Source organism: Herpailurus yagouaroundi, unplaced genomic scaffold (assembly GCF_014898765.1).
Source record: "Herpailurus yagouaroundi ecotype Mexico unplaced genomic scaffold, PumYag 182, whole genome shotgun sequence".
Taxonomy (NCBI): domain Eukaryota; kingdom Metazoa; phylum Chordata; class Mammalia; order Carnivora; family Felidae; genus Herpailurus; species Herpailurus yagouaroundi.
In genome coordinates this window covers 6,594,732-6,617,338 of record NW_024412413.1, presented here as the reverse complement: position 1 = coordinate 6,617,338, position 22,607 = coordinate 6,594,732, and the positions used below count along the sequence as shown (strand labels likewise).

General features: G+C 54.4%; 2 protein-coding genes across 6 annotated transcripts in view; one reads left to right on the top strand and one right to left on the bottom strand.

Moving 5' to 3' along the window:
* SERHL2 (serine hydrolase like 2) overlaps positions 1-14,928 on the top strand; it is a 20,630-nt gene extending 5,702 nt beyond the window's left edge. For 3 of the 4 annotated variants that reach the window (XM_040490651.1, XM_040490649.1, XM_040490650.1), the window contains exons 9-12: positions 5,589-5,623; positions 11,985-12,067; positions 13,570-13,666; positions 14,484-14,928. In XM_040490651.1, coding sequence (XP_040346585.1) covers positions 5,589-5,623; positions 11,985-12,067; positions 13,570-13,666; positions 14,484-14,597 — 329 coding nt within the window. In that variant the 3' untranslated portion in view covers positions 14,598-14,928. Of the gene's footprint in view, positions 1-5,588; positions 5,624-11,984; positions 12,068-12,265; positions 12,865-13,569; positions 13,667-14,483 lie in introns of those variants that run through there. The other variant, XR_005795197.1, reaches the window with a different exon arrangement.
* On the bottom strand, positions 14,898-22,607 carry RRP7A (ribosomal RNA processing 7 homolog A). 2 transcript variants are annotated; one of them, XM_040490653.1, is made up of 8 exons: positions 22,491-22,607; positions 20,186-20,328; positions 18,469-18,594; positions 17,683-17,800; positions 17,201-17,298; positions 16,637-16,835; positions 15,276-15,409; positions 14,898-15,003 (listed from the first exon to the last, which is right to left on the bottom strand). In XM_040490653.1, exons 1-7 carry the CDS (start codon positions 22,561-22,563, stop codon positions 15,324-15,326), a joined length of 843 nt encoding a protein of 280 aa, XP_040346587.1. In that variant the 5' UTR covers positions 22,564-22,607; the 3' UTR covers positions 14,898-15,003; positions 15,276-15,323. The 2 variants fall into 2 exon arrangements, with proteins under 2 accessions (XP_040346587.1, XP_040346586.1); XM_040490652.1 differs by having other exon boundaries at positions 14,898-15,409.

Here is a 22,607-nt window from a genome sequence, read left to right as displayed (position 1 = left end):
TGGAGCCCGCTTCAGATTCCGGGTCTCCCTCTCTCTCTGCCCCTCCCCTGCTCTCACTCTGTCTCTCTCTCAAAAATAAATAAACATAAAATAAATAAATAAATAAATAAAAATAAAATAAAGACCCAATTTCCAACTATCCCCCTTTTACTAAAACAAATGTAATTGTAAGACAGCCTTATAGTTTATGGGTCTATGAATTAGTCATTTCCAATTAGAATACGGCCAGGTTTGTGCCAAGTTACCAGAACCTGCAACAACAAACCAAATGAAGCCCAGGGTGCCTCTGTTAGTGCTGGTTTTCCCCCAAAAGTTGGAGGCTTCCCTGATCGACCCAAACAGCTTCCTGGTTTCCGGTTGCTTAGTCTTAGGGCCGGTCTCCTCTACTAGTGCGCGCATAAGAAACTAATTCAGACATATCAAGAGAATGCCATGTGGCCGTCTGAGACTCCGGTTTTCCTTAAATTTCCCCATTTAAGTAAGAAGCACTTACAAGTACAGACTCACGTGTACCACGCAGTGACTTCCTGGAGTGGCCCGTGGGGGGTTGTTAGTTTTTCGCGGGACCGTTCCCTCCTTTGAAGCGCGGTTCCCTGTGCCTTTTAGTTTCAGTTTTATTTTTAGAGTAAGGCTGAAATAAGATCTAAGGATATTAAGTGTGGCGGATCCAGGGGATGCTGCTTATGAGTGTCGCTTCCAAAGGGCCCTGAGACACTCTCTCACGTGTCTGGGTTTCTCCCAGCGAGGTCTCAGACCACCGGGGGAGCTCGGAGCACCGGACGGTCGGTCCTTACATGTGCATCCCTGGCCAAGCCAATCACTAGTTACCTTCCGAGATGGAAATGGCTGTGGGACCGCCACACGTCTGGAGGAACAGCCTCAGACGCTTCCGCTAGGCCGCAAGGAGCAAGTGTCCCTTCTCTTCGGAGCTGAGTGACTCAGTCTCTCCTAATTCTAGCCAGAAAACTGACTCAAGCCTCACATTAATAACATCCATTAGTATAAGGCCAACTTCAAACCGTCCGTCCACTCCACCCTCTAGGTTACAGATCACCTTTGACAGCTCGAATAAAAGTCAGGACCGTCAACTCAAATTGAGGAGGTCCGGGTATCGGGAGAGCTCGCCAGAGACACCTGTGAGGTGCTGAGAAGTCAGGGGCGGGGACGAGGGGCCCATGCGGGCACCCAGCACCGAGTCCTGAGGACCCCCGGGTGCGCTCAGGCGAGCTGCTCTGATATCCTGCCGACCAATCCGAGACCTGTTAACACAACACGAATAAACAGGTATTTTCTTTTAGGGCATTTGCTCTTGATGCACCTGCCCAGTGTGTGCTCGGGGCAGAAATAGAGATCATGCCTGGGAGTTCAGTGAAGCCATTCTGACCTCAGTCAAAGCTCTAAGCGTAGCTTCCCTGGGAGCCTAGGGGCAGGGCCCACAGCGATTCAAAGTCGAACATTTCCTTCATCATGGTTTTCTTTTTAACAAGAGGGAGGCTCTGGCACAGTTTTCACTGAAGGGTGGGGAGGTGGGGAGGAACCGCCTGAACTTGGCACTGGCTGCAGGGTGGGCCCCTGCTCAGGCTGGGGTCAGGGTGGCAACGGCAGGTGCTACTTGGCCAGCTCTTTGCTTTCTTGCCGCGGTTGGTTGAAGGTTTTAAGGAGTCACCGGGACCTGGTTCCGCTGGGGATGCCTGGAAACTACACATTTCTTTGGGAAAATGCCAGGAGTGTTTCAAGGTGGGATTCCCCCACTGGGTGCAGAGAGGGGACCATCTGGTGGCTGGCCTGCTGGGCATCTTCCTCTTATTCCTGGGGGTTCTTAGCCCAAGGGGTGAATAGTCCCATTTTGTAGAAAGAGGGAGGGCTGGTTTCTAGAAAACAGATGCAGAAGATAACTGTCTACTCCGTGATGGTTTTCCTTCCTTCCCAAGCATATTGTTAAGGAGCGCCCGCCCTGGGAGAGCACGGGAAGACGGGGTGGGCTGGAGCAGTCACCTGGTGAAGGTCCTTCTGGACAGCATGTGGGCTCAGGGGCAGGAGAAAGGAGGGGGGCCGGGAGGTTGGAGGAGGACAGAGGGGAAGACCTCGTGGGCACGCTGAGCCACAGGTGGTGAAGGTGAAGGTGCCCAAGGTGGTGGGTGGGGAGCCACTGAAAGGTGGTAGCCGCGCCCCCTGCCGCCACCACCCCCAGTGAGACTCTGCAGAGTCCAGTTCTAGAACAATCTGGAAGGTGGCAGGGGAGGCCAAGTGGGGCTGGAGTCGGGAGCTGGGTCTGGAGATGAGAGGGGAACCAAAGCAGGGGCCCTGGGCACGGAAAATGACTTTGTCTCTGTGAGGGAGAACCGTTTCTGTCCTGCGGAGCCGACACTGAGTGTGTGGGTGTTTCTCACAGTGATCGACTCTTCCAGCTGGACGTCCTGTGACTCACTTATCTCAGTTCTGACACGATCCACCCACAGGCTAAGGGCTCAGTCCCACGAGGCTGCCCTCACTGTGGATGCCAGTTATAAGTCCCGGCTGCTACTTGTGCTTCTGACTCACTGGTTATAAATCTGGGGTTCCCTGGGAACGCAAGCTGGTGCAGCCACTCTGGAAAACAGTATGGGGGTTCCTCAAAAAACTAAAAATAGAACTACCTTACGACCCAGCGATGGCACTACTAGGCGTTTATCCACGGGATACAGGGGTGCTGTTTTGAAGGGACACATGCACCCCAATGTTTATAGCAGCACTATTGACAATAGCCAAAGTATGGAAAGAGCCCAAATGTCCATCGATGGATGAATGGAGAAAGAAGATGTGGTGTACACACACACACACACACACACACACACACACACACACACAATGGAGTATTACTCGGCAATCAAAAAGAATGAGATCTTGCCATTTGCAACTACGCGAATGGAACTGGAGGGTATTATGCTAAGCGAAATTAGTCAGTCAGAGAAAGACAAAAATCATATGACTTCACTCCTATGAGGACTTTAAGAGACAAAACAGATGAACGTAAGGGAAGGGAAACAAAAATAATATAAAAACAGGTAGGGGGACAAAACGTAAGAGACTCATACATATGGAGACCAAACTGAGGGTTACAGGAGGGATTGTGGGAGGGGGAGGGGATAAATGGGGGAGGGGCACGAAGGAATCTATTCCTGAAATCATTGTTGCACCGTATGCTAGCTAATTTGGATGTAAATTAAAAAAAAAAAATGTTGTTAAAAAAGCAAACAAAAAAATCTGGGGTTCCTTCCACCCACTCCTCAGTTTCAGAGGCTTACAGAACTTGGGAAACCCATTTACTCCCTAGGATACAGTTCATTATAAAGGATACACCTGAGGAACAGCCAGACGGGAGAGATCCAGAAGGCAGCGTGTGAGGGAGGAGTGCGGAGCGTCCACGCGTCCCCTGGGTGCACCGTCCTCCCAGCACCAATGTGTTCACCAGCCTGGGAAGCTCCCTGAACCCCCTAGTTGAGGGATTTTTTTAATGGAGGCTTCGCCGTGTAGACATGGTCCATCATCACAGTTTCTGGCCCCTCTCCCCTTCCCAGAGGATGGGGAGGTAGACGTAACATTTCAGGCTTCTAATCACAGGTTGACCCTGAGGCTATCTAGAGCCCACCAAGAGCCCCCTCATTAGGACCAAAGATGCGCCTATCACCTAGGAAATTGCAAGGGATCCTGAAGCTCTGTGTCAGGACCTGGCCTCAAAGGCCAGATATTAGAACAAAAGATGCTTCTAGCACCTTTAGTACTTAGATTACACAGGCTTTAGGTGCTCTGGCAGGAGACGGGTGGGAGGCGGTCTAGGGTTCTGATCATATCTCCCGCATTCGAAAGTATTTTCTTATGAATTGCATGTTTCCCGCGACTTGTTAGGGATTCCAAGAGTCTTGGAGGAGGTGTCGGCTCACAAGTCGCTGGCCCGGCTAGCCCGAGGGGCCCCAGCAGGCTCTGGGCAGGCCGAGCCCAGTCTCTCCTCTTTCCGGGGCTCACACTGGCCTCATCCCTCCCAGTTCTTTCCCAATGAAACAGGTTGTTAAGGGAGTTAAGTCAGTGCAAAGCCCCGCTGAGCAGCTGCTGGCCCTGATGTCGTGGGACCTGAGTCTGAGAAGAGCACCAAGCGGCCTTCCAAAAAAGCTAGGGCTGCTTGCTCTTGGATCTGTTCGTGGAACTCCTCTAAGGGATATCTGTGCTGGCCTGCTGGTCTGAGAAACACATTTCTGGCCTTCGAAAGTCTCACTGTCTCGTGGGGGGCGGGGGGGAGCAACAGGAAAGCAGCCAGGCTGTGGGCCTGCTGGGGCCTGTTTAGGATGTGCCCAGTGGAAGCGAGTCTTGGAATAGGAGGAGGATGTGGCCAAAGAGAAGAGAAGCCATGGCCCAGGGCAGAGAAAACAGCTCGGTAGGAACCCCCAGGTACCTTGGGGGTCACCCCACCCTTAAGGTAACCCCCTTTCAAAGTTGTTTCACATCCTCTGAGCAGCTGGAGCCCAGGCCTGGAGGAAGGAGGAGGCAGCGAGCCCAGGTGGGGGCCCCGGGGTTGCCTGTGGTCCTGCACGGGCAGCGGGGGCTGGTTGTCTGTGCAGGGAGGTCACGGCCAGAGCCGAAGGTCACCCAGAGGCCTCAGCCTTGGTTTCATTAGGCCGAGACGATTACACGGTCCTCCCAAGTATTTTGAGTCCCAAATGCCTAAGAACCTCTCACAACAGTTAATCGTCTACATTTAAAACTATGTCTAAAAGTTCCACAATCTCTAATTAGAGGGGGAAACCTAATAATTATGGAAAAGAGCTCTCCTTAATGTTCCCATAATTGTTTCTCGGAAAACCATTTTGTATTCAAACATCAGGTTTTCAGCAGGGAGACCTCACGCCCTTCCCCTGGTGGACCCCCCACCCCTGCGTCCTGCCCAAGTACCCCTTCCTCCAGAGCTGATGGGGTGTACAAAGGGCTGGGCACGGATGCCAACCTAGTCGCCATTTTGGTTTTGCTTTTTACGTGAATATTACTTTTTCGAACAGGTGCTACATGACGTAGTTTGAAACACAATGTACCATAAACAGCTCTGCGTGTCTCGCCGTGTCTTACCCCTTTCCCATCCTTGTGGCTCAGCTCACCCCCCAGGATAACCCGCTTTTTAAGCGTGCTCATATCCTTCCAGTCCACCGTCAGGCTGCGGCAGAGAACCGAGGCTTGGCCAACAGGTGGGACCACGGGTCTCCCAACCCCACCAACCTTCTTTTCTCTTTGACACTTGATGGCACTGATGCCGCTGGGTACTTCCTGGGGTTTAACGATCACGCGATCACCTTAAGGTTCTCAGAGATGACAGCCACCGTCCATCACCGTCCTGCACCGCTCTCTGGGGTGGCCCGAGGGACGTGCCTGGGTGGGCCACACTGGCCCGTGTCCGGGTGGCCGTGGCCAAGCTCTGCTGCCCTGGCTCGGTCCCAAGAGGACACGAGTGCAGGCTGAAGAAGTGCGCCCCGGCTGGAAGGGCCCCGGGTCCCCAGGGAAGCCGCGCCGAGTCCCTCACCCGGACAGGCAGCACTGAGGCCCCCGTCTTTGTGCTTCCGTTCCAGGTCTGGTGCTGAGCAGAGACCGGAGGATCTCTTTGGTGAGTGCGGCCATCTCTCTTTCTCTTTTGTTATCGCCGTCCAACATGCGTGGCACAATAGTCACCGTTTTAAAATCACTCGTAAGTGTCCAGTTCAGTGGCACTAAATACATTCACAATGTCATACAACCATCATTGCCCCCAGAAAAACTCTGTCCCCACTGAACACCGGTTCTCCACCCTCCCCCCGTCCCTGGTGGCCACCGTTCTGTTTTCTCCGTATGAACTTGGCTGGTCTAGGGACCTCATCTAAGTGGAATCATGCAAAACGTGGCCTCCTGTGTCCGGCTTATTTCACTTACTGTTTCCAAAGCTCATCCGTGTTGTGGCAGGTGATGGAATTTCATTCCTCCCGTGACAATCCTTCCGTTTGTCTGGATTGATCCACGCATCCATCGATCGACATTTGTGTTGTGTCCCCCTTTCGGTGACTATGAACCATGCTGCTGTGAACACGGGTTATGAATATCGATTTGAGCCCTTGCTTTCAATTTTTTTGGATCTACACCTAGGAGTGGAACTGCTGGGTCCCATGACGATCCCGTGTTTCACCTTTTTGAGAAACCGTCAAACTGTTTTGCGCAGCGGCGACCGTCTTCGTTCCCACCAGCCACGGGCAAGGGTTCCGATTTCTGCGCCACCTCACCAGCGCGCGTTACTTTCCTTTTCAAAAAATTTTCAGCCGTCCTGGCGGGTGTGAGGTGGTGCACAGCCTCTTTCGAATCGTTGGTCTCTTTGTGGCAAGGGCTGAGGTGGAGAGGGATCCCCAGGGGGGCCGGCACGAGTCGGGGCCGCACCGGGATTTGCCCTGCACCTGGGAGACATGGAGGGACGCCGGCGGGAGGTGGCCACGGTGCAGCAGCCGCTCCTGGTCCTTCCAGGAGCCTTGCACGTGTGCCCTGGTAGTCCTCACTGCAGCCCCAGAGGAGGGACCTGTCGGCCCCCGCAGGCGAGGACACGAAGGCAGCCTGACGACTTGCCTGCGATCCAGCAGCACCGTCGGTGGGGGCTGCACACCCACGAACGACTGAAAAACCATTACTGACACACAGGTGCCCACAGAGCAAAACGTGAATATCAAGGCCCACCGTTGGCCACGTTGAGGGCAGACTTTGCAGCCCCATCTGTGTTTTCGTGACTATGAACGTAGACGCCGACTTATTTTAGGGTTCTTTGTTTTTGCTGTTCGTTTAGGCTTTCACATAAGTGGTTGCCAATGCTTCCGTAGATGTGGATGAACTGGAAGGGCAGCGGGAGTTCAGGAAAGGCACACTGGTGGGGGGGGGGGGGGGGGGGGCGGTCAGAGGAGTTTCCTGGAGGAAGTGGGACATGAGCCGGGTCCAGAGTGGCGGGATCGACCTGGGTAAGAAGGGGAAGACTTTCCAGGTACCTGCTTACCATGTAGATAGGGGCTTAGAATAGGCTTAGCTCATGTGTTGAGATGGGGTTCCTGATGGAGGGTGTGAAGACCAGAAGGGGAGAGAGGGGCTGCATAACACGAGGCCTGGAAGCCAGCAGCCAGCCTGGAGCTGTGCGACAGGGGCATTTGCAGAAACCCCACCACAGAGGCTGTGTGACCTTGGGCAAGCCACTTACCCCCTCCGAACCTGTCTTGTGTGCAAAAAGGAAGTGCATTCATTCGTTTATTCATCCATGCAGCTGGTTAATGAAAAGCTAGCAGGTACCAGCCCCTATGCCCACCTTTGTGGGGTTGCTGTGTAGACTAGTTAAGGCCTGTGTGTTGAGTGCTCTAGCACATTGCTTTAGGTGCTCACAGACGGTGCTCTTAATGAGATTGTTTAAGAGAGTAACTTGTTTTGCACATGTGAGATGCTGTCATTAGAGGTGGGAACCTCTGGCCTCAGGTGGTCTCAGGGAGACCACTGAGAGTCGTCACCCAGGCCCAGATGTGGACATGAGGCCAGGACCAGGGCATTAGCCAAAGGGATGAGAATGTTTGACTTTTGGTTTTGATCCAACTGGGATCTGTTCTCAATATGGTGTGAGGTAGGGATCCATTTTCATTTTCCCCCCAGATGAATAGCCAGTTGGCCCATTACCAGTTATTGGGGGTCCTCCTAACCACTAAGACTCACTCACCGTATTTTGTCTTCTGTGTGCCGGTCCTCAGGCTGGGAGCTAATTGCCAGATTCTAACCAGTGGGGTCCTGGAGGCCCCTGTTGGAAAGCTTCCCTCCAGAAAGAGTGATCTTGGCTGGACCCCTGACCTGAGCCAGGTAACCCTCTAGGCAGCAGGGCAGGGCCCCAACTCTCCATTGCTCCACAGTGTGGGTTGGGTTGGTTACTTTTTGTGGCATTTGGAAACACCCCTTCTCCCTCCTAGGAGCACACAGCGGTTCTGCAGCGGGGTCATGGTCAGTCACAGTGCCCAAAATGGGAAGAGTGCCCACCGATTTGAAGTTTACGTTTGGAACATAAACTGAATTACAAAAGATACAAATTCTAAAATTTCATTTTAGAATTCCATTGTTTGTTCCATTGATCTTGTCACCATCTGAGAAATACCATTTTTTATTTTAATTCCTATTTCCTTCTAATTGTTTTGATAGTTAGTGGAACCAGTGCTCTCTCCTTGTTCTTCTTTTACACATTTCCTTGGCTTTTATTGCATATTTTCACTTCCAAATGAAGTTTGGAATGATCATCTTCTGCTAAAAATTATATTGGGATGGGGCACATGGCTGGCTCAGTTGGTAGATCATGCAGCTCTTGATCTTGAGGTCGTGAGTTCAAACCCCATGTTGGGCATAAAGCTTACTTAAAAAAAGATTATATTGGGATAATACTGAGTTTGTAGAATACTTTGGGAATTTAGTTACTGTTAAAATTATGAATGGGTATCACTTATTCATAATAAAGGCACCACCTCAATTTAGTGGCTTTCAGGCAATGGGTTATCCATATGAAAAAGTACGATCCTAGATCATTGCCTCACACTGCACACAAAAATAATTCCAGATGGATCACAGATCATAACATGAGAGGTAAAACAGTAAGGGTTCTAAAGAAAACAGGGAGTACCTTCATGACCTTGACATAGACAATATATTTTAAATAAAACAACATACACATATGAATCAATAAAAATATTGACAAACAGGTCTTTATTAAAATTTAGAATTTCTGTTCATCATGGGGGCACCTGGGTGGCTCAGTGGGTTGAGTGTCTGACTCTTGATTTTGGCTCAGGTCATGATCCCAGGGTTGTGGGACTGAGCCATGCATTTGGCTCCATGCTGAGTGGAGATTCTCTCTCCCTCCCTCTGCTCCTTCCCCCCACTTGTGCTCATGCACACTTTCTTTCTCCCTCAAAAAGAAAAAAAATAATAACAATACTTTCTGTTCATCAAAAGACAATTTAAGAGAGTGAAAAGTCAAGCCACAGACTAAAAGAAGATATTTAAAAGCAAGGTCTATTAGAGGACTCATACACATAATATACAAAGAGCTCTGACAAATCAATAAGGTAAAAACTAACAACCTCATTTTTAAAAACAGGCAAAAGATTTTAACAGGCACTTCAAGAAAAAGGCTATCCAAGTGGCCAATCAACACATGAAAGGTGCTCATCATCATTAATTAGGGCAATGCAAATCAAAAGACCAATGAGACACCTCTACGTCACTGGAATAGCCAAAATCAAAAGGCCTGACATCACTAAGTCTTTTTTTTTTTTTTTAAGTTTAGTTTTTGAGAGAGAGCGAGCAGTGGAGGGGCAGAGAGAGAGAGAGAATCTCAAGCAGGCTCTGCACTGTCAGCGCAGAGTCTGGTGTGGGGCTTGAACTCACTGACCGTGAGATCATGACCTGAGCTGAAATCAAGAGTCAGACACAGACTGAGCCACCCAAGCGCCCCCTGACAACACCAAGTCTTACTCGGGGCATGGAGCAACCAGAATTCATCTACACTGCAGGAGGAAATACAAATCGATGCAACCATTTGGAAAATTATTGCAGAACTGCTAAAGCAAAATATAGGCGAATCCTGTGAGCCCGCAATTCCACTCCTAGGTGTAAACCTAGCAAAAATACGTGCCGTGTGCACAAAAGACACGTGTGAGGATGCTCATAACAGCTTCATTCGTAACAGTCCCAAGCTGGAACTCACCTATATGTCTTTGAACGACAGAATGCATAAGTTGTTATATATTCAGACGCCGGAGCACCACACAGGAATGAGAAAACACACTCACAGAGCAAAAGAAGCCAGAAAGAAGAGAGCACTCTGTATGATTCCATTTACGTGAAGCTCAAGCAGAGGCAAATTGATCTCTGGGGTTAGAGGTCTGAATAGTGACGTCCTTGGAGAATACTCCAGGGGGGAACCTGCTGGGTGCTGGTGATGTTCCAGGCTTCGATCTGGGTCACATGGAGCATTTATATGTGAAGGGCCATCATGAACCGACACATAGATCTGGGGACTTTGCCGTAAGTTACACTTGAATTACAAGAGAAAATGTGGGGTGCCTTGGTGGCTCAGCTGGTTGGGCGACTTGATTTCAGCTTAGGTCACGGTCTCACGGTTCATGGATTTGCTCACAGCATGGAGCCTGCTTTGGATCAGTCTCCCTCTCTCTGCCCCTCTCCAGCTCACGTACTCGCTCTCAAAAACAAACAAAAAAAGTCAAAACAAATTTTACAAAAAGAAAAATATACATTGGGAAGTGAAAGTGGACTAGGGAAAGAAGGTAAGAGGAGAGGGATGTAGACGCAGAGATAACCAAAAAAAAAAAAAAAAAAAAAAAAAAAAAAAAAAACAAACAAACCCAATAGCCTTTGCTCTTAAAGACTTTCTTGGAGAAATATCCTCCTATCGTGGCCTTGGAAGAAACCACTGCAAAACCCCAGCCTTGTGTTGTGCTTTCACACCTGGAGATGTATGTGGAGGGAATATCCCTCAGTCTCTGCCTTGGGGACCAACATAGAATTGAGTCGAGGGCCTGAGCCCACAAGCCGGAGAGCCCCAGTTCGGCCAGAGAAGCCTATGGAAGCAAGGCGAAGAGGATGGGGGCTGGGGGCAGACACCTGAGCCGAGTCCTGGTGCCATCTCCTGTTTGCTCTCGTGCATCTTTAGCCCGTGTGATCCTCCACCAAAGCGCCGTTTTAATATGCCCATCAGCACGGGTCCCGGGGAGCCCCTCTGTGGGCAGGAGCCACCTTGGTGCTTTTCCTTGAGCTGGGCGCTCTGCCTGGAGGAGAGGGTGCAGCATGTCCGGGTCCTCGTAGACCGTTCATCTGGGAACGCCTGTTTCTGAAGAGCACCCAAGGTCATTTTCGCCCGAGGAGGGGAACCAGCTGGGAGGTCGGCGCAGAACAAGGGCAGTGTGCTCTCGTGGCTGTGACTGGAGGTGTGCTTGTGTGCACGTGTGTGCTCTCATGAGGATTTCACACTCGTCAAGGGGGTGGAGGAGTGTCGGGCACTTGACACAGTCAGTCCTCGTGGGAGCTTTGTGGAATTCATCCGCTCAGCACCCCTGTATCGAGCTCCTCCTATGGCACATCTCGAGTTCTGGGGCGGGGGCAGCACAGTCCGGTACAAGCATAACGTGAGCCTCACGGAATTTCACGTCTCGGAGTAGCCATATCAGAGTAAAAAGAAACAGGTGAGACCAACTTTCGCATTTTTTTAACTCCATGTATCCGAGATGTAGTCAGTATAAACATTTCAGATATTGGGCATTTTTTCGTGCTGTCTTTGAAATCCCCTGTCCAGTTTCCACCTACAGCGCATCTCAGCTTGGACTAGGCCCATTTCGAGCACTCATAGCCACGTATGTGTCCCTTGTGGGACAGCACAGATCTGACGCCTTCAATGGTCATAAGACAGGGTGGTCTGGGCTATGATGGAGGCTTGCAGGGGCGGTGGGGACATCGAGGTATATTCATTCTGCCCTGTGGCTTAAGCAGATTTCTTTCTCGTGGAAATGGCTGGTGCGGGCACGCGGGCCGCTGCCTGGCCGGGCAGCACTACAGGGCGGCCTGTGGATGGGGAAAGGGGTTTCGGGGCGAGGGGCCACACCTAGTCCTCAAATCTAGGCCCAGAAGCAGCCCGGGTCACTTCTCTGCATTTAGTTGCACAAGCACACCAGGAGGTAAAGGGATTTGGACACGTCTGGCTGGGCAGCCGTTAGCCCAGAAAGAGGGAGAACAGATTTAGGGGGAAAACCAGTCTGACCCGTGGGGTTTAGAGAGGCCTCTGTTGAGGTGATGTGTTTGGGTACTGAGGCAGATGGCCATGGTGGCCCCATGAGGCCCCCGCAGCCCCCAAGAGAGATGGGCTTCGCACCCACAGCAGCACCCGCTAACCTGTGGGAGGACTCACTGTGGTTCTGTCTCTGCAGCCAGAGCACAGCATCGATTTCGTCAGCAGGGACCTGCTTGTGCATTTCATCAGGAAGCTGCAGGCCCACGTCCTGCTCATCAAGTAAGTTGGAGCCATGTGCCCGAGAGGCTCGACTGTCCGGAATCTCCGCGGCTCTAGGGGGAGGTTCCCAGCTCTACCAGCGAGACCTGGCAGTCATTTTTCATGGGTGGCTGCTCCCACTGCCCCAAGCAGTGGAAGGCAAAGCAAGGGGAGGGCTCGGGCAGCGGGTGGGGCGGATTCGAGGGCACCTCTCAACAGGGGTCTGCGAGGTAGGGGCCAGCGGGCCTGACAGTGGGACGCTCGCTCTACCAAATTCTCCAGCCACACCAGACCCCTTACGGCCCCAGATCCGGGCTGCTCACCTGCCTTCCTCCCCACTGCCGGCGGCCGGCCAGAAGCAGTCCCACAGCGAACATCCTTCCGTGTGGCTCGGATGCCGCTTTCCGCTCTGCTGCGGCCAGCCTAGACTGTGGCACGCCTGAGGCAGGAACCCCGACTTGTGGGGACACGTGTGTCTCTGGTGCTGAGCACGGGGGTTTAGGAGGCAAATCCACACCACAGGGAAATACGCCGCACGTCCTCACTAGGACGGCCAGACTAAAGATAACCGGTGTCGGCAAGGATGTGAGACACCAGGACCCTCGTGCTGGGGGGCTGTAACACGGAGCAGCCGCTTGGAAAGCAGTCTGGCAATTTCTCAAGCCGGTGTTACCACAGGACCCGGCAACTGCACTCCCTGGGCATTTGTGTGCCCCACACAGGACCACACGACAGCTCGCACGTGATGGCTCGGAGCAGTGTTGTTCACAATGGCCCAGAGGTAGAGACGTCTGTCAGCCGGCGAGCAGATGAGCCAAGTACGGTACCTCCATACAGTGGGCTATGTTTTAGCCACAAAGGGGAACGAACTTGTACGGGCCACACGGGCGAGCCTTGGGAACATTATGTAAAGTGGAAGCCAGCCACACAAACCCACGTACCCACGTAGGATTTGCTTCACATGCAAGTCCAGAGAGGAAAGTCTAGAGAGGGTTGATCAGTGGTTGCAGAAGACGGACTGGGCACTGTGTGTGTGTGTGTGTGTGTGTGTGTGTGTGTGTGTGTGTGAGAGAGAGAGAGAGAACTACGGGTTTGGGATGTTTGAGACAATAACAACACCCTAAAACTGACCGTAGTGATGGTTGTACAACTCAAATATACTAACAAACATGGAATGGTACATTACATGTTAAATGGGTGAAGTTCTCTCAGTAAAGATGTCGGGAGAGAAAGCATCGACTTAAGAGACTGTCATCACCTCCTGGCCCTGCCATTCAGAGGCTGTGGCCACAGGCAGGTCCTGCAACCCGATGGAGTTGAACCCACAGCACTTGGCTCACGTTGGCCAGTGAGCCCCGAGTGCCCACAGGTGCCCAGGGCCTCGACCCTGATTTACACCTGGGCTCTGAGGGAAACTCGGAGGCAAGCCCGGGCCTGTCTCCTCTCAGCCTGGAACCCAGGGCAGGGGCGAGGCACCGCAAGGTGGCCCTAAGGTGAGCCCTGATTTTTCTTTGGTTTTCCAGAGCAATGCAAGGGTTTTATAACGTGAGAAGAGAGAACGACGCTGACAAGGAGGCCCTAAATTTGGTGAAAGACATACTGAAATCTGTCCTAAAGGAGGTAGGTGTGCGGGGCTCAGCCAGGCTGGGGGTCAGCAGGGTCCTCACCCAGGCTCTGGTCTGGCCCCAGGTCTAATGGGTGGACTGCCAGGAACTACCAGGCCTCACTCCCCACTGTGGCCAGTCCCTGGAGCCACATGTGACTCGGCACAGGAAACACATTAATTGGCAGAATCTCCCAGTTTTATTGTCCTCACATATCCTGTAGGCCAAGCCCAACTGGGCCAGAGGCCATCCCACGATTTCTAGGGTGAGCAGGTGACCAGTTACATCAGTGGGTGATGGCTGCAGGTGAGGGTGGGTCTCCCAGTTGGGGAGCTGAGACTCCTGCTTTGTCCCTGGGAGCACCTGGCACTTTCCAACCATCACCCACCATAAACACCTGACCCCAGGGGCCTCTGCTAACATCTCGGCATTGGCACCGGAGTGGCCGGCTGGATGGTCAGCGGGCAGTGCCTTCCTGCCTCCCAAAGAGGATCAAGTTTGAAAGGCTGCTCATTTTTCAAGCCAACCTTAAAGTGGCAGAATGAACAGCACCCCGGGTCCCTCCCCAGCCTCGCTCTACAACCTCACCGCTCAGAACGGTCCAGAAGCCCAGGGTGTGGACACTTACCCCCCCAAACAGGCCTTTCTTGCTGGCTCTGAGCCAGGCCCTGACTTAACCAGAGGGTGCCCCTGGAGCTGCAGGTCAGTCACTGCCCCGAGGGTCACTGTGAGGGACCCTCTTGAGACACAGGGAGGCAGCAGGCCCTGGGAAGAGGGGCCCACGGAGCCCCCGCATCCAGGCCTCACCTCACCACGCATCCCTCCCTCTCCAGTGGTTCCAGTATACAGAAGTCCCGGGCAATCACTACGTCCACATGAACCAACCCCAGCGTGTGGCCGGGATCATCGGCTCCTTTTTGAAGAGCAGTACCCTGAACCAGCTGTAGCCTGGGCCTGGGGCTTTGCCCCGCTCCCCCCACTCACCCCCCGGACTCCCTGCTCCCAATCCCCACAGCCAGGCCAGGTGCGGTGGGGACAGGCCTCGCGGGTCTTGGAGACCAGCAGGGCCTGAGGCAGAGAAACCTGGGGCAGGGTTTGGAGGGATGGGGCCAAGATTCTGACTTTTGGTATCTGAGACTTCAAGGGGGAGACACTGTTTGGACCTGGAGGGTTGTCCGTTTTGTGGCTGATAATCGGCAGTGAGTGGGTAGCGGATGGAGGAAGGAAGGGCCAGGTTGCTGCCCAGCTGGATGAAAAATAAAATGTTCTGTATTCGCACTGTTTCCGAGGCCGTTTCGCTGCCAGCGGGGGCCCTTCCAATGGGGGAAGGGGAGAACACAGCAGACACTTAGCCTGAGAGGAGAGTCCAGGAACAGGCCGGGAACAGAGATGAGAAGGGAGCAAGCGCTCCCCAGGCTGGTGGCGTCCTGACAAGCCCTCGCACCGGGCAGGCCCCGCCAGCATGGGGTCCCGAGACTGCAGAAGCACCAGGGCCCAGGGAGGAGCTGTCGTTCACCCCATCCGTGGGGACTCCGGCCTCGGGGGCTGGCTGACACGGTAGCCCCTCGGCCTGGGCAGCCTGGGACGAGCTGTTCCAGACCTCTGCGTCCTCACCAACCGCGCACCGTCACCGTTCACCGTTCTGCTCCGTGGGGCCCGTGGGCCAACTCAGCTCAGTAGGGTCGGAATTTGCGCTGGGCCCGCATCAGTTCAATCCTCTGCTTGTCCTCCTCAAACTTCTTGCGCAGCTGGGCTAGATCTAGGGCGGGAAGCACAAGGGGAAATGGGGCCGTATCGGTCAGTGTGGCCCGTGGGGGGGTGGGGGTGGGGCTGTGCCGCGTGGCCCCCAAGCCTGCTGGCCTCTGCTCTGAGAAACGGTTGGGACCTTGCATGGAGACTGACTAGCATGCAGGCCTAGTCAGAGGGTGGAAGCTGAAGACAGGGCAGCACACCTGAGGTTTCAGAGGAACCTCCTCAGTAAAAGAAAAAGCACGGAGAAAGCAAGGCACCTGCTCCCTTCCCGCCCCTACCCCACAGACCCAAGGTGAAGGAAGGTGGCTTTGGGGGTGTCAGGAGCCCCCGGGGCACCTCTCCCAAACACTCCCCGCTGCAGCACTCAGACTGGGGACAAGATCGGGAAGTAAAGGGACTCCGCCCTGAGAGTGCCACGGAACCCAGATGGCAGGTCTGTCACCAGGTGAGCAGCCGAGGAGCCCAGAGGGAGGGCTGGCAGAGGCCCGCCGTCGGTGAATCTAGACAAAAGGGCAGGAGCGGGGGTGCAGGACACAGTGGGGAGCAGCAGTGAGGCCGGGGAGGGCACGGTGTGCCGGGTGGCAGGTTACCACCTGCTGCAGAGCTCGTCCCCCTGCCGAGGCCGGGGCCAGGGCCAGCGCCAGCACCCTCTCCCCCAGGCCCCCGGGCAGCTGCCCCGCAAGCAGGGGAATCGGGGGCCGCGGCAGCAAGCTCAGCATCATCATGGCCATGAGTCAACCACAGGCGATCGCTCACCCCAACACTCTCCTTGTGGGCCCCCCCCGCCCACGCATGGCGCCCACACACACTCTTTATCTCTCTCTCACACACGCACGGTGCTCACTCGAGACCCCCCCCGCCCCCAAATCACGTCCAGCAGCGGCCCTCTCTGCACCCACTGAGCACTTGAGATCCACCCTCTGCCACATGGCCCCTTGCTGGAGGCTGACGGGTTCCAGCACCAACTGCTCAGGGCTCTGCAGCCTCTAAGCAACCCAAGGGCCCCCACAGCTGCCGCTGGGGAGCCACGAGGAGACCACCACGGGGGATGCTGCAGGCTGGGACCCCCGACTCCAGAGCCTATCAGGAAGTCTGTGCCCAAGGACACCCCCACCCCGCACCCAGGTCTGGCCGCCCTCCAGATCTGAGTTCCGGCCGCGGCTGGTAGCAGTGGCCACGGGCCGGGCCCCGAGGGAAGCAGGGCTGAAGCACAGGGGCCTGGGGCGCTCCTTACGCTCCATCTTGGTCTCTCGGTGCTGCCAGGCGTAAAAGTTGAGCAGCTCTTTGCGGGCGCGCTTCCGTCTCTCCCTCTCCAGCACCCGCAGGCTCGCCGCCTCCGTCCGGGGTAGCACTGGCCGCCGGCCCCGGCGTGTCACCTTCACCCAGCCCTCCTCGTCCGGAATCCCTTCCTCCTCCTTGGCCTTGGCCTCCTCCTGCAAGGAACAGACCCCGTGATGGGCAGGTGCCTGGGACCCGCCCTCCTCTCGTGGCTCTCTCCCTCCTGCGCCCGGAACCTCCCCGGGCACACATCACCACCTGCTGCGCCCTCTCCCTCCCAGTAGCTAAATACGGGGGGGACGGGGGAGCACAGGGGTGCCAACGCTGCCTCCTCCCTCAGACTGTTTTCCACAGACCACTCGGAGACTAGAGGTCACCCAGCTAGGTGACCCAGGACTCAGAAGGGAAAAGAGGAGTGACCGGGACAGGCTGCCACCGCCCCTCCTCCTCAGGAGCCACACACAACACCCACGACACCTCCTTCCCTGTGGCCACGCAGCCGCCTCTCCCGAAGCCCCACCTCAGCTATCCTCTTGTCATACGCCTCCATGAATGTGTCCACTTCGACCCTCAAGGCCTCAGGGTCCGGCACCGAGTCTGTGTAGTTGCTGACCCACTCTGAGGGAGAAAGGAGTGAGGGACGGGGCCTCCTCAGGCCGATCCCTCAGGGCCAGCCAGTCAGGATCTTTTTTTTTTTTTAAAGTGGGCTTCATACCCAGCATGGGGCTTGAACTCACAACACTGAGATCAAGACCTGAGCCGAGATCAAGAGCCGGACACTTAACCCACTGAGCCACCTGGGCGCCCCCCAGTCAGGATCTCCTTCCACAGGCCACGAGGATGGCGACGTGTGGCCCAAGCTTCAGGTGCTAAGAAGAGTCTAGTGGCGGTGAGCTGGGCCCTCACCTCCGGCCACTCTGAGTGCCAGGCCCAGGCCTTCCAGCGCCTCCCCGCCAACCCAGGGCCCGGGACGGAGGTGCCCGACATCGCCGCGGTACTGACTGTGAACGCCGCTCTTCACAGGGTGACTGTCTGTGGAGACCAGCAAAGGGCCCTTCAGGGCTAAGGCAGCCGACACCCCACCTGGCTTCTGGAACACCACGTAGGCTACCTGGAACCCCTGGGGGAAGAAGGAGAGAGGTCAGAATGCCAGGGCCCTTCCTGTCCTCCCAGTCACCCAGCACCAGGGATGCCACCTGCCCTCAGCTTGACTTGCTGCTGGACCAGGGGATGTGTGCTGGGCTGTTCCGCCACAAAGATAACCAGAAAGTGATCTGTAATCCTGGGGAGAGACGGCCACGCTCCTGATCTTCCCACTGGTGCTAGAAGCGACCCAGGCGAGGTGAGACACTCGGGACCTTCCTCCCAGTTATGGGAGGGACTCTGTGAAAAGCGAGCTCACCAAGCACTACGGGCGGACACCAGTTCACACGCGCTATGCCCGGAGCAGGTGCCTCACGTTTCCTCAAGGGGAAACCAGACCAGGCCATGGGGCCTAGGGAGGAATGGACTTCGGCGGACTTCGGGAGCTCAGAGAGGCTTTCCCCCAGGATGCTGGGAAGAGCTAGGCAAGAAGCTAAGGGATGGTGGCAGATGCAGGGAAAGGAGCAGGGCGCCGTCTGCCCAACAGGCATCCTCAACCACACAAGCGAGGACTGGCCTAGGACCACGGGGACCGCTCAGCCGCCCTGCTGTCACCCTGCCACCACCGCCCCACGCACACCGCGGACGCTGTCCCAGCCCCACCGCGCGCCCCATGCGAGCAGACCGCAGAACTTGAATGCCTACCCGAACGGGCGTGGGGTGAAAAAACTTGGACTTTGGTTCCTCTGAGCGGTCAGCAAGGTCCGGCTTCTCCTGTAACTCCACAGACTGGACGGGGCCGCAGGGAGAGAGGAGGCGGGCCAGGCACTCCTGCCGAAGCGGGGGCAGGGGGTTGGGGAGGGGGGAAGCTCGGCATGAGAGGCAGCAGGGCCTTCTGGAACCCCCTCTGCCCAGGGCAGCACCACTGGGGGCGGGGTCTCAGAGTCCATGTCTGCCCAACGAGGGGGGCGCACACACAGGCCCGAGCAAACCACATCCTCCTCGGCACCGTCCCAATCCTGCCTCCCGTGGCCCAAAACGTCAATCTTGTGAATTTTCATGTTCAAAACTCTGAGCAGAAAACCACAGCGCCGCTGGCCAGGGGATGTGGGAAGAAGGAGGCAGAGTGCGAGACAGAATCCAGGTATAAGCCTTTTGGGGCTTTGCTGGAAGCACATGCCCAGGACGGGTTTGGTTTGTCCCTGAAAGGGCTTCCTCACTTTGAAAGGCCATCTCGCTGAAAGATCAGTCCTTCCCTACCAATTTCTCTGGGTGAGTGATCCCCAAAGTAGGACCAGGTTCTATTACAAGAATAGGTGAGGACGTTTTGGGGGTTATGCGGAACATTCTGATTTTAGGAGACAACCAGCTAACTTTTCCTCCCCGCAGCAGCCATTTAAAACTGAAGTTAAATCAATGTTGTAGTTGCTGGACTCAGGCTGGTGGTGGCCCTTGGGGGGGGGGGGCGGGGCATGAAGGGATTTCTTGGGCTCAGGTCATGTTCGGTTTCTGGGTGCTGAGTACACGGGGTGTTCCGTCTGTGAAATGGAGCGAGCTGTGCGCTAGGGCCCAGGCCCTTCTCTGTATACACAATACGGTTCAGGAAAAGGTAAAAAATGACGCCCTCTCCTCTGCTTCTTTCTCTAGAACAATCTTTTAGAAATCAGTATTTCTTTTTTGAATCCCAAGTCATCTAAAATCCAGCAACTCCCTTAGTTTCTCTTCTATAAAGTTATGGAAGGCAAAACTTCACTGCTTTTTGTGAAAGAAAGTTAATGTCTGGATAGATTGAGAAGTACTTTTATCTTCTTATATTTTTTCTTATGGAGATGTATCACTTTTATAATCAGGGAAAAACATGTAATTCAAACAATTCTGGGTAATAATAAGAAGCTTTGAGCTCCTCAGAACTATAGCTTTTAATTTTTTTTTAAGTTTATTTACTTATTTGGGGGGTGAGGGACAGAGGGAGGGAGGGAGAGAGAATCGCAAGCAGGCTCCACACTGCCAGAGTGGAGCCTGATGTGGGGCTTGAACCCATGCACCACGAGGTCATGAGACCCGAGCCAAAACTCAGAGTCAGAAGCTCAACCAACTGAGCCATTCAGGTGCCCCATAAAACACAGCTTTAAAAAGCCATTTCCGGGGGCGCCTGGGTGGCTCGGTCCAGAGTGTGTGACTCTTGATCTCAGGGTGGTAAGTTTTTAAGACCCATGTTGGGTGTAGGGATTCCTTAAAAAAAAAAATTTTTTTTAAAGCCACTCCCTATCAAGAGACAGAGGCAGACCTCTAGATTCTCCTTTGGGGCTTCAGTTAGATGCTTCCAACTCACCACTAAGGACTTGGTGAAGGCCAGTGGGAGCCCAGCCCTGCCTGGGACTCCTGGCCAGCCCTACAGGTTCCCTCCCAGACACCCACTCACCTCTGTGCAGTATGGGGGCACGTTGAGGACAAAAAGGGTCCGCTTCTGAGGCCAGGAAGACTTGGTGCCTTCTCGAACTCTGTGTTCTCTCACATAGAGGTAGTGAGAAGCCTGCTGCTTTTCCGAGAACTTGATCGGGATGGCTGGACGGAAAATGGGGGCAGGGGTGGATGGCGTGAAAATCAAGTTCACGCTGTCCCTTTCTAGTTCTGTCTCTCCATTCCATCACTGAGCCCTTCCCCTAGGCAAGGCCTGTGCAGGAATTGGAGAGGGAACGAACAGAGAACCTGCCCAGGAGGGGCTCCCAAGCTGGTGGGGGAGAGAATGTAAACGGGCAATTATTACAGGTGGGGAGCGAAATGAGAGGGGAGTTCAAACCCTGCTGCTCTTGGGGTCAACACTAAAATCCCGACAATGGCTGGAGCCCTTGCCAGATCCTGACCACCTTTCACCTCTTTCCATCCCCTCTTTCCCCAACCACTGTGTGGGCCTGCCACTCCACCTTCTCCCTATTCCTCCAGGAAGCCCAGACTTCACCTGTGCTCACACATTTCCCTTTACCTGAAACAGCAACTCTCCTCCCTCCACCCGTGCTTCAGGTTTTCTTTTTAAGTTTATTTATTTTTAAGATTTTAAAAAAATGTTTATTCTTTTTTTTTTTAACGTTTATTTATTTTTGAGACAGAAAGAGACAGAGCATGAACAGGGGAGGGGCAGAGAGAGAGGGAGACACAGAATCTGAAACAGGCTCCAGGCTCTGAGCGGTCAGCACAGAGCCCGACGCGGGGCTCGATCTCATGGACCGTGAGATCATGACCTGAGCTGAAGTCAGACGTTTAACCGACCAAGCCACCCAGGCGCCCCCAAAATGTTTATTTATTCTTGAGAGAGAAAGCACGAGCGGGGGAGGGGCAGAGAGAGAAGGAGACACAGAATCCGAAGCAGGCTCCCAGCTCTGAGCTTGACAGCCCGACACAGGGCTCTAACTCACGGACTGTGAGATCATGACCTGAACCAAAGTCAGATGCTTAACCGAGCCACCCAAGCACCCCTTAAGTTTATTTATTTTGAGAGAGAGAGAGAGAGAGAGAGAGAGAACGAATGGGGGAGAGACAGAGAGGGAAACAGAGGATCTGAAGCAGGCTCTGTGTTGACAGCAGAGATCCCAATGCGGGGTTCTAACCTACAAACTGTGAGATCATGACCTGAGCTGAAGTCAGACACTTAACCAACTGAGCCACCCTGGCATCCCCTATCCTTCAGGCTTTAACTTCCATGGAGAGCCTTTCATGCCAAGTTAGAACCACCTGCTCTGTGCCCTGCCAACACCTCTCATGGTCTCTAAGCCTCCATCTGTGCGATCATTTGGATAATCGCTGACATTTCTGTAATGCTAGGGACTGTGTTCTGTTCTTCTCACCACCTCCTTCAGAGCACAGTACCTGTGCTCAGGAAGCTCCCATGGGAGCGGGAGATGGCAATCAACAAGAAAGCACATAACAAGATTCTATCAAATATGAAAGAAAGGGGAAAACAGTGCAGGGTGGTCGGGTGGCAGAGGCCTTTAGACAGGCCATCAGAACGGCCTCCTTGAGGAACTGACATTAAAGCCAGAAGGCACAGCTGGGTGAGGTAGAGGAGGGCACAGCAGGTGCACAAACCCTGAGGATGTAAAGACTTTGTTGTCTCAGAGGAACAGAACAAGCTTTAGGTCAGCCGAGCCAGAACGTGGGGGTGGGGGGTCCACACAAATCAACGGTAAGAAGTCTGGATTTTGTTTTAGGTGCCGACTCGTAAAACCACTGGAGTGAGTTCTGTGGGTATGGAAACACAAGTAAGCCTGTGAGGCAAAATACTACTTCTGTCTGACTTTAGAAAGAACATTCTGGCACCTGGGCGAACGGTACGCAGAGGCAAGAACAGAAGCATGAGAACCGATTAGGAGGGCACAGCCAGGTGAGGGCTGACAGGGGCCAGACTAGGAATCGCAAAGAGATGATAGGAAGTGGCTGAGCTCACCTGCGGGGCGGGGGAGGTGGACGTGTGAAGACGGACACGGGTTTGTCCTGGGGAACAGTGTGGACAGACATGGGTTTGTTTACCTAAGGGAAGCGTTGCCCCAAATGGGCTCATCCCTGGAGAACGCCGCCAGACGCAAGCAGGGCGCAGCATCGAGCTCGCGGACCTCGGGGCCTCCGGGACTCACACCCAACAGCGCGGCCGCTCCCGGGGTCCCCTTGCCACCGCCGCCTCCCGAGCCAACTCCCCGAGAAGCCTGGCCATCCCCGGACCCGCAGCTCCTCACCTGAATACCCGGGCGGGCTCGGAATCCCCTGCTCGGAGCCCTGCGCCCCACGTTTCCTCCTGCGCGCCACCATCTTGCCAACCGGAAGCTGCGGGGGCCGCTGGGAGTTGCAGTTTG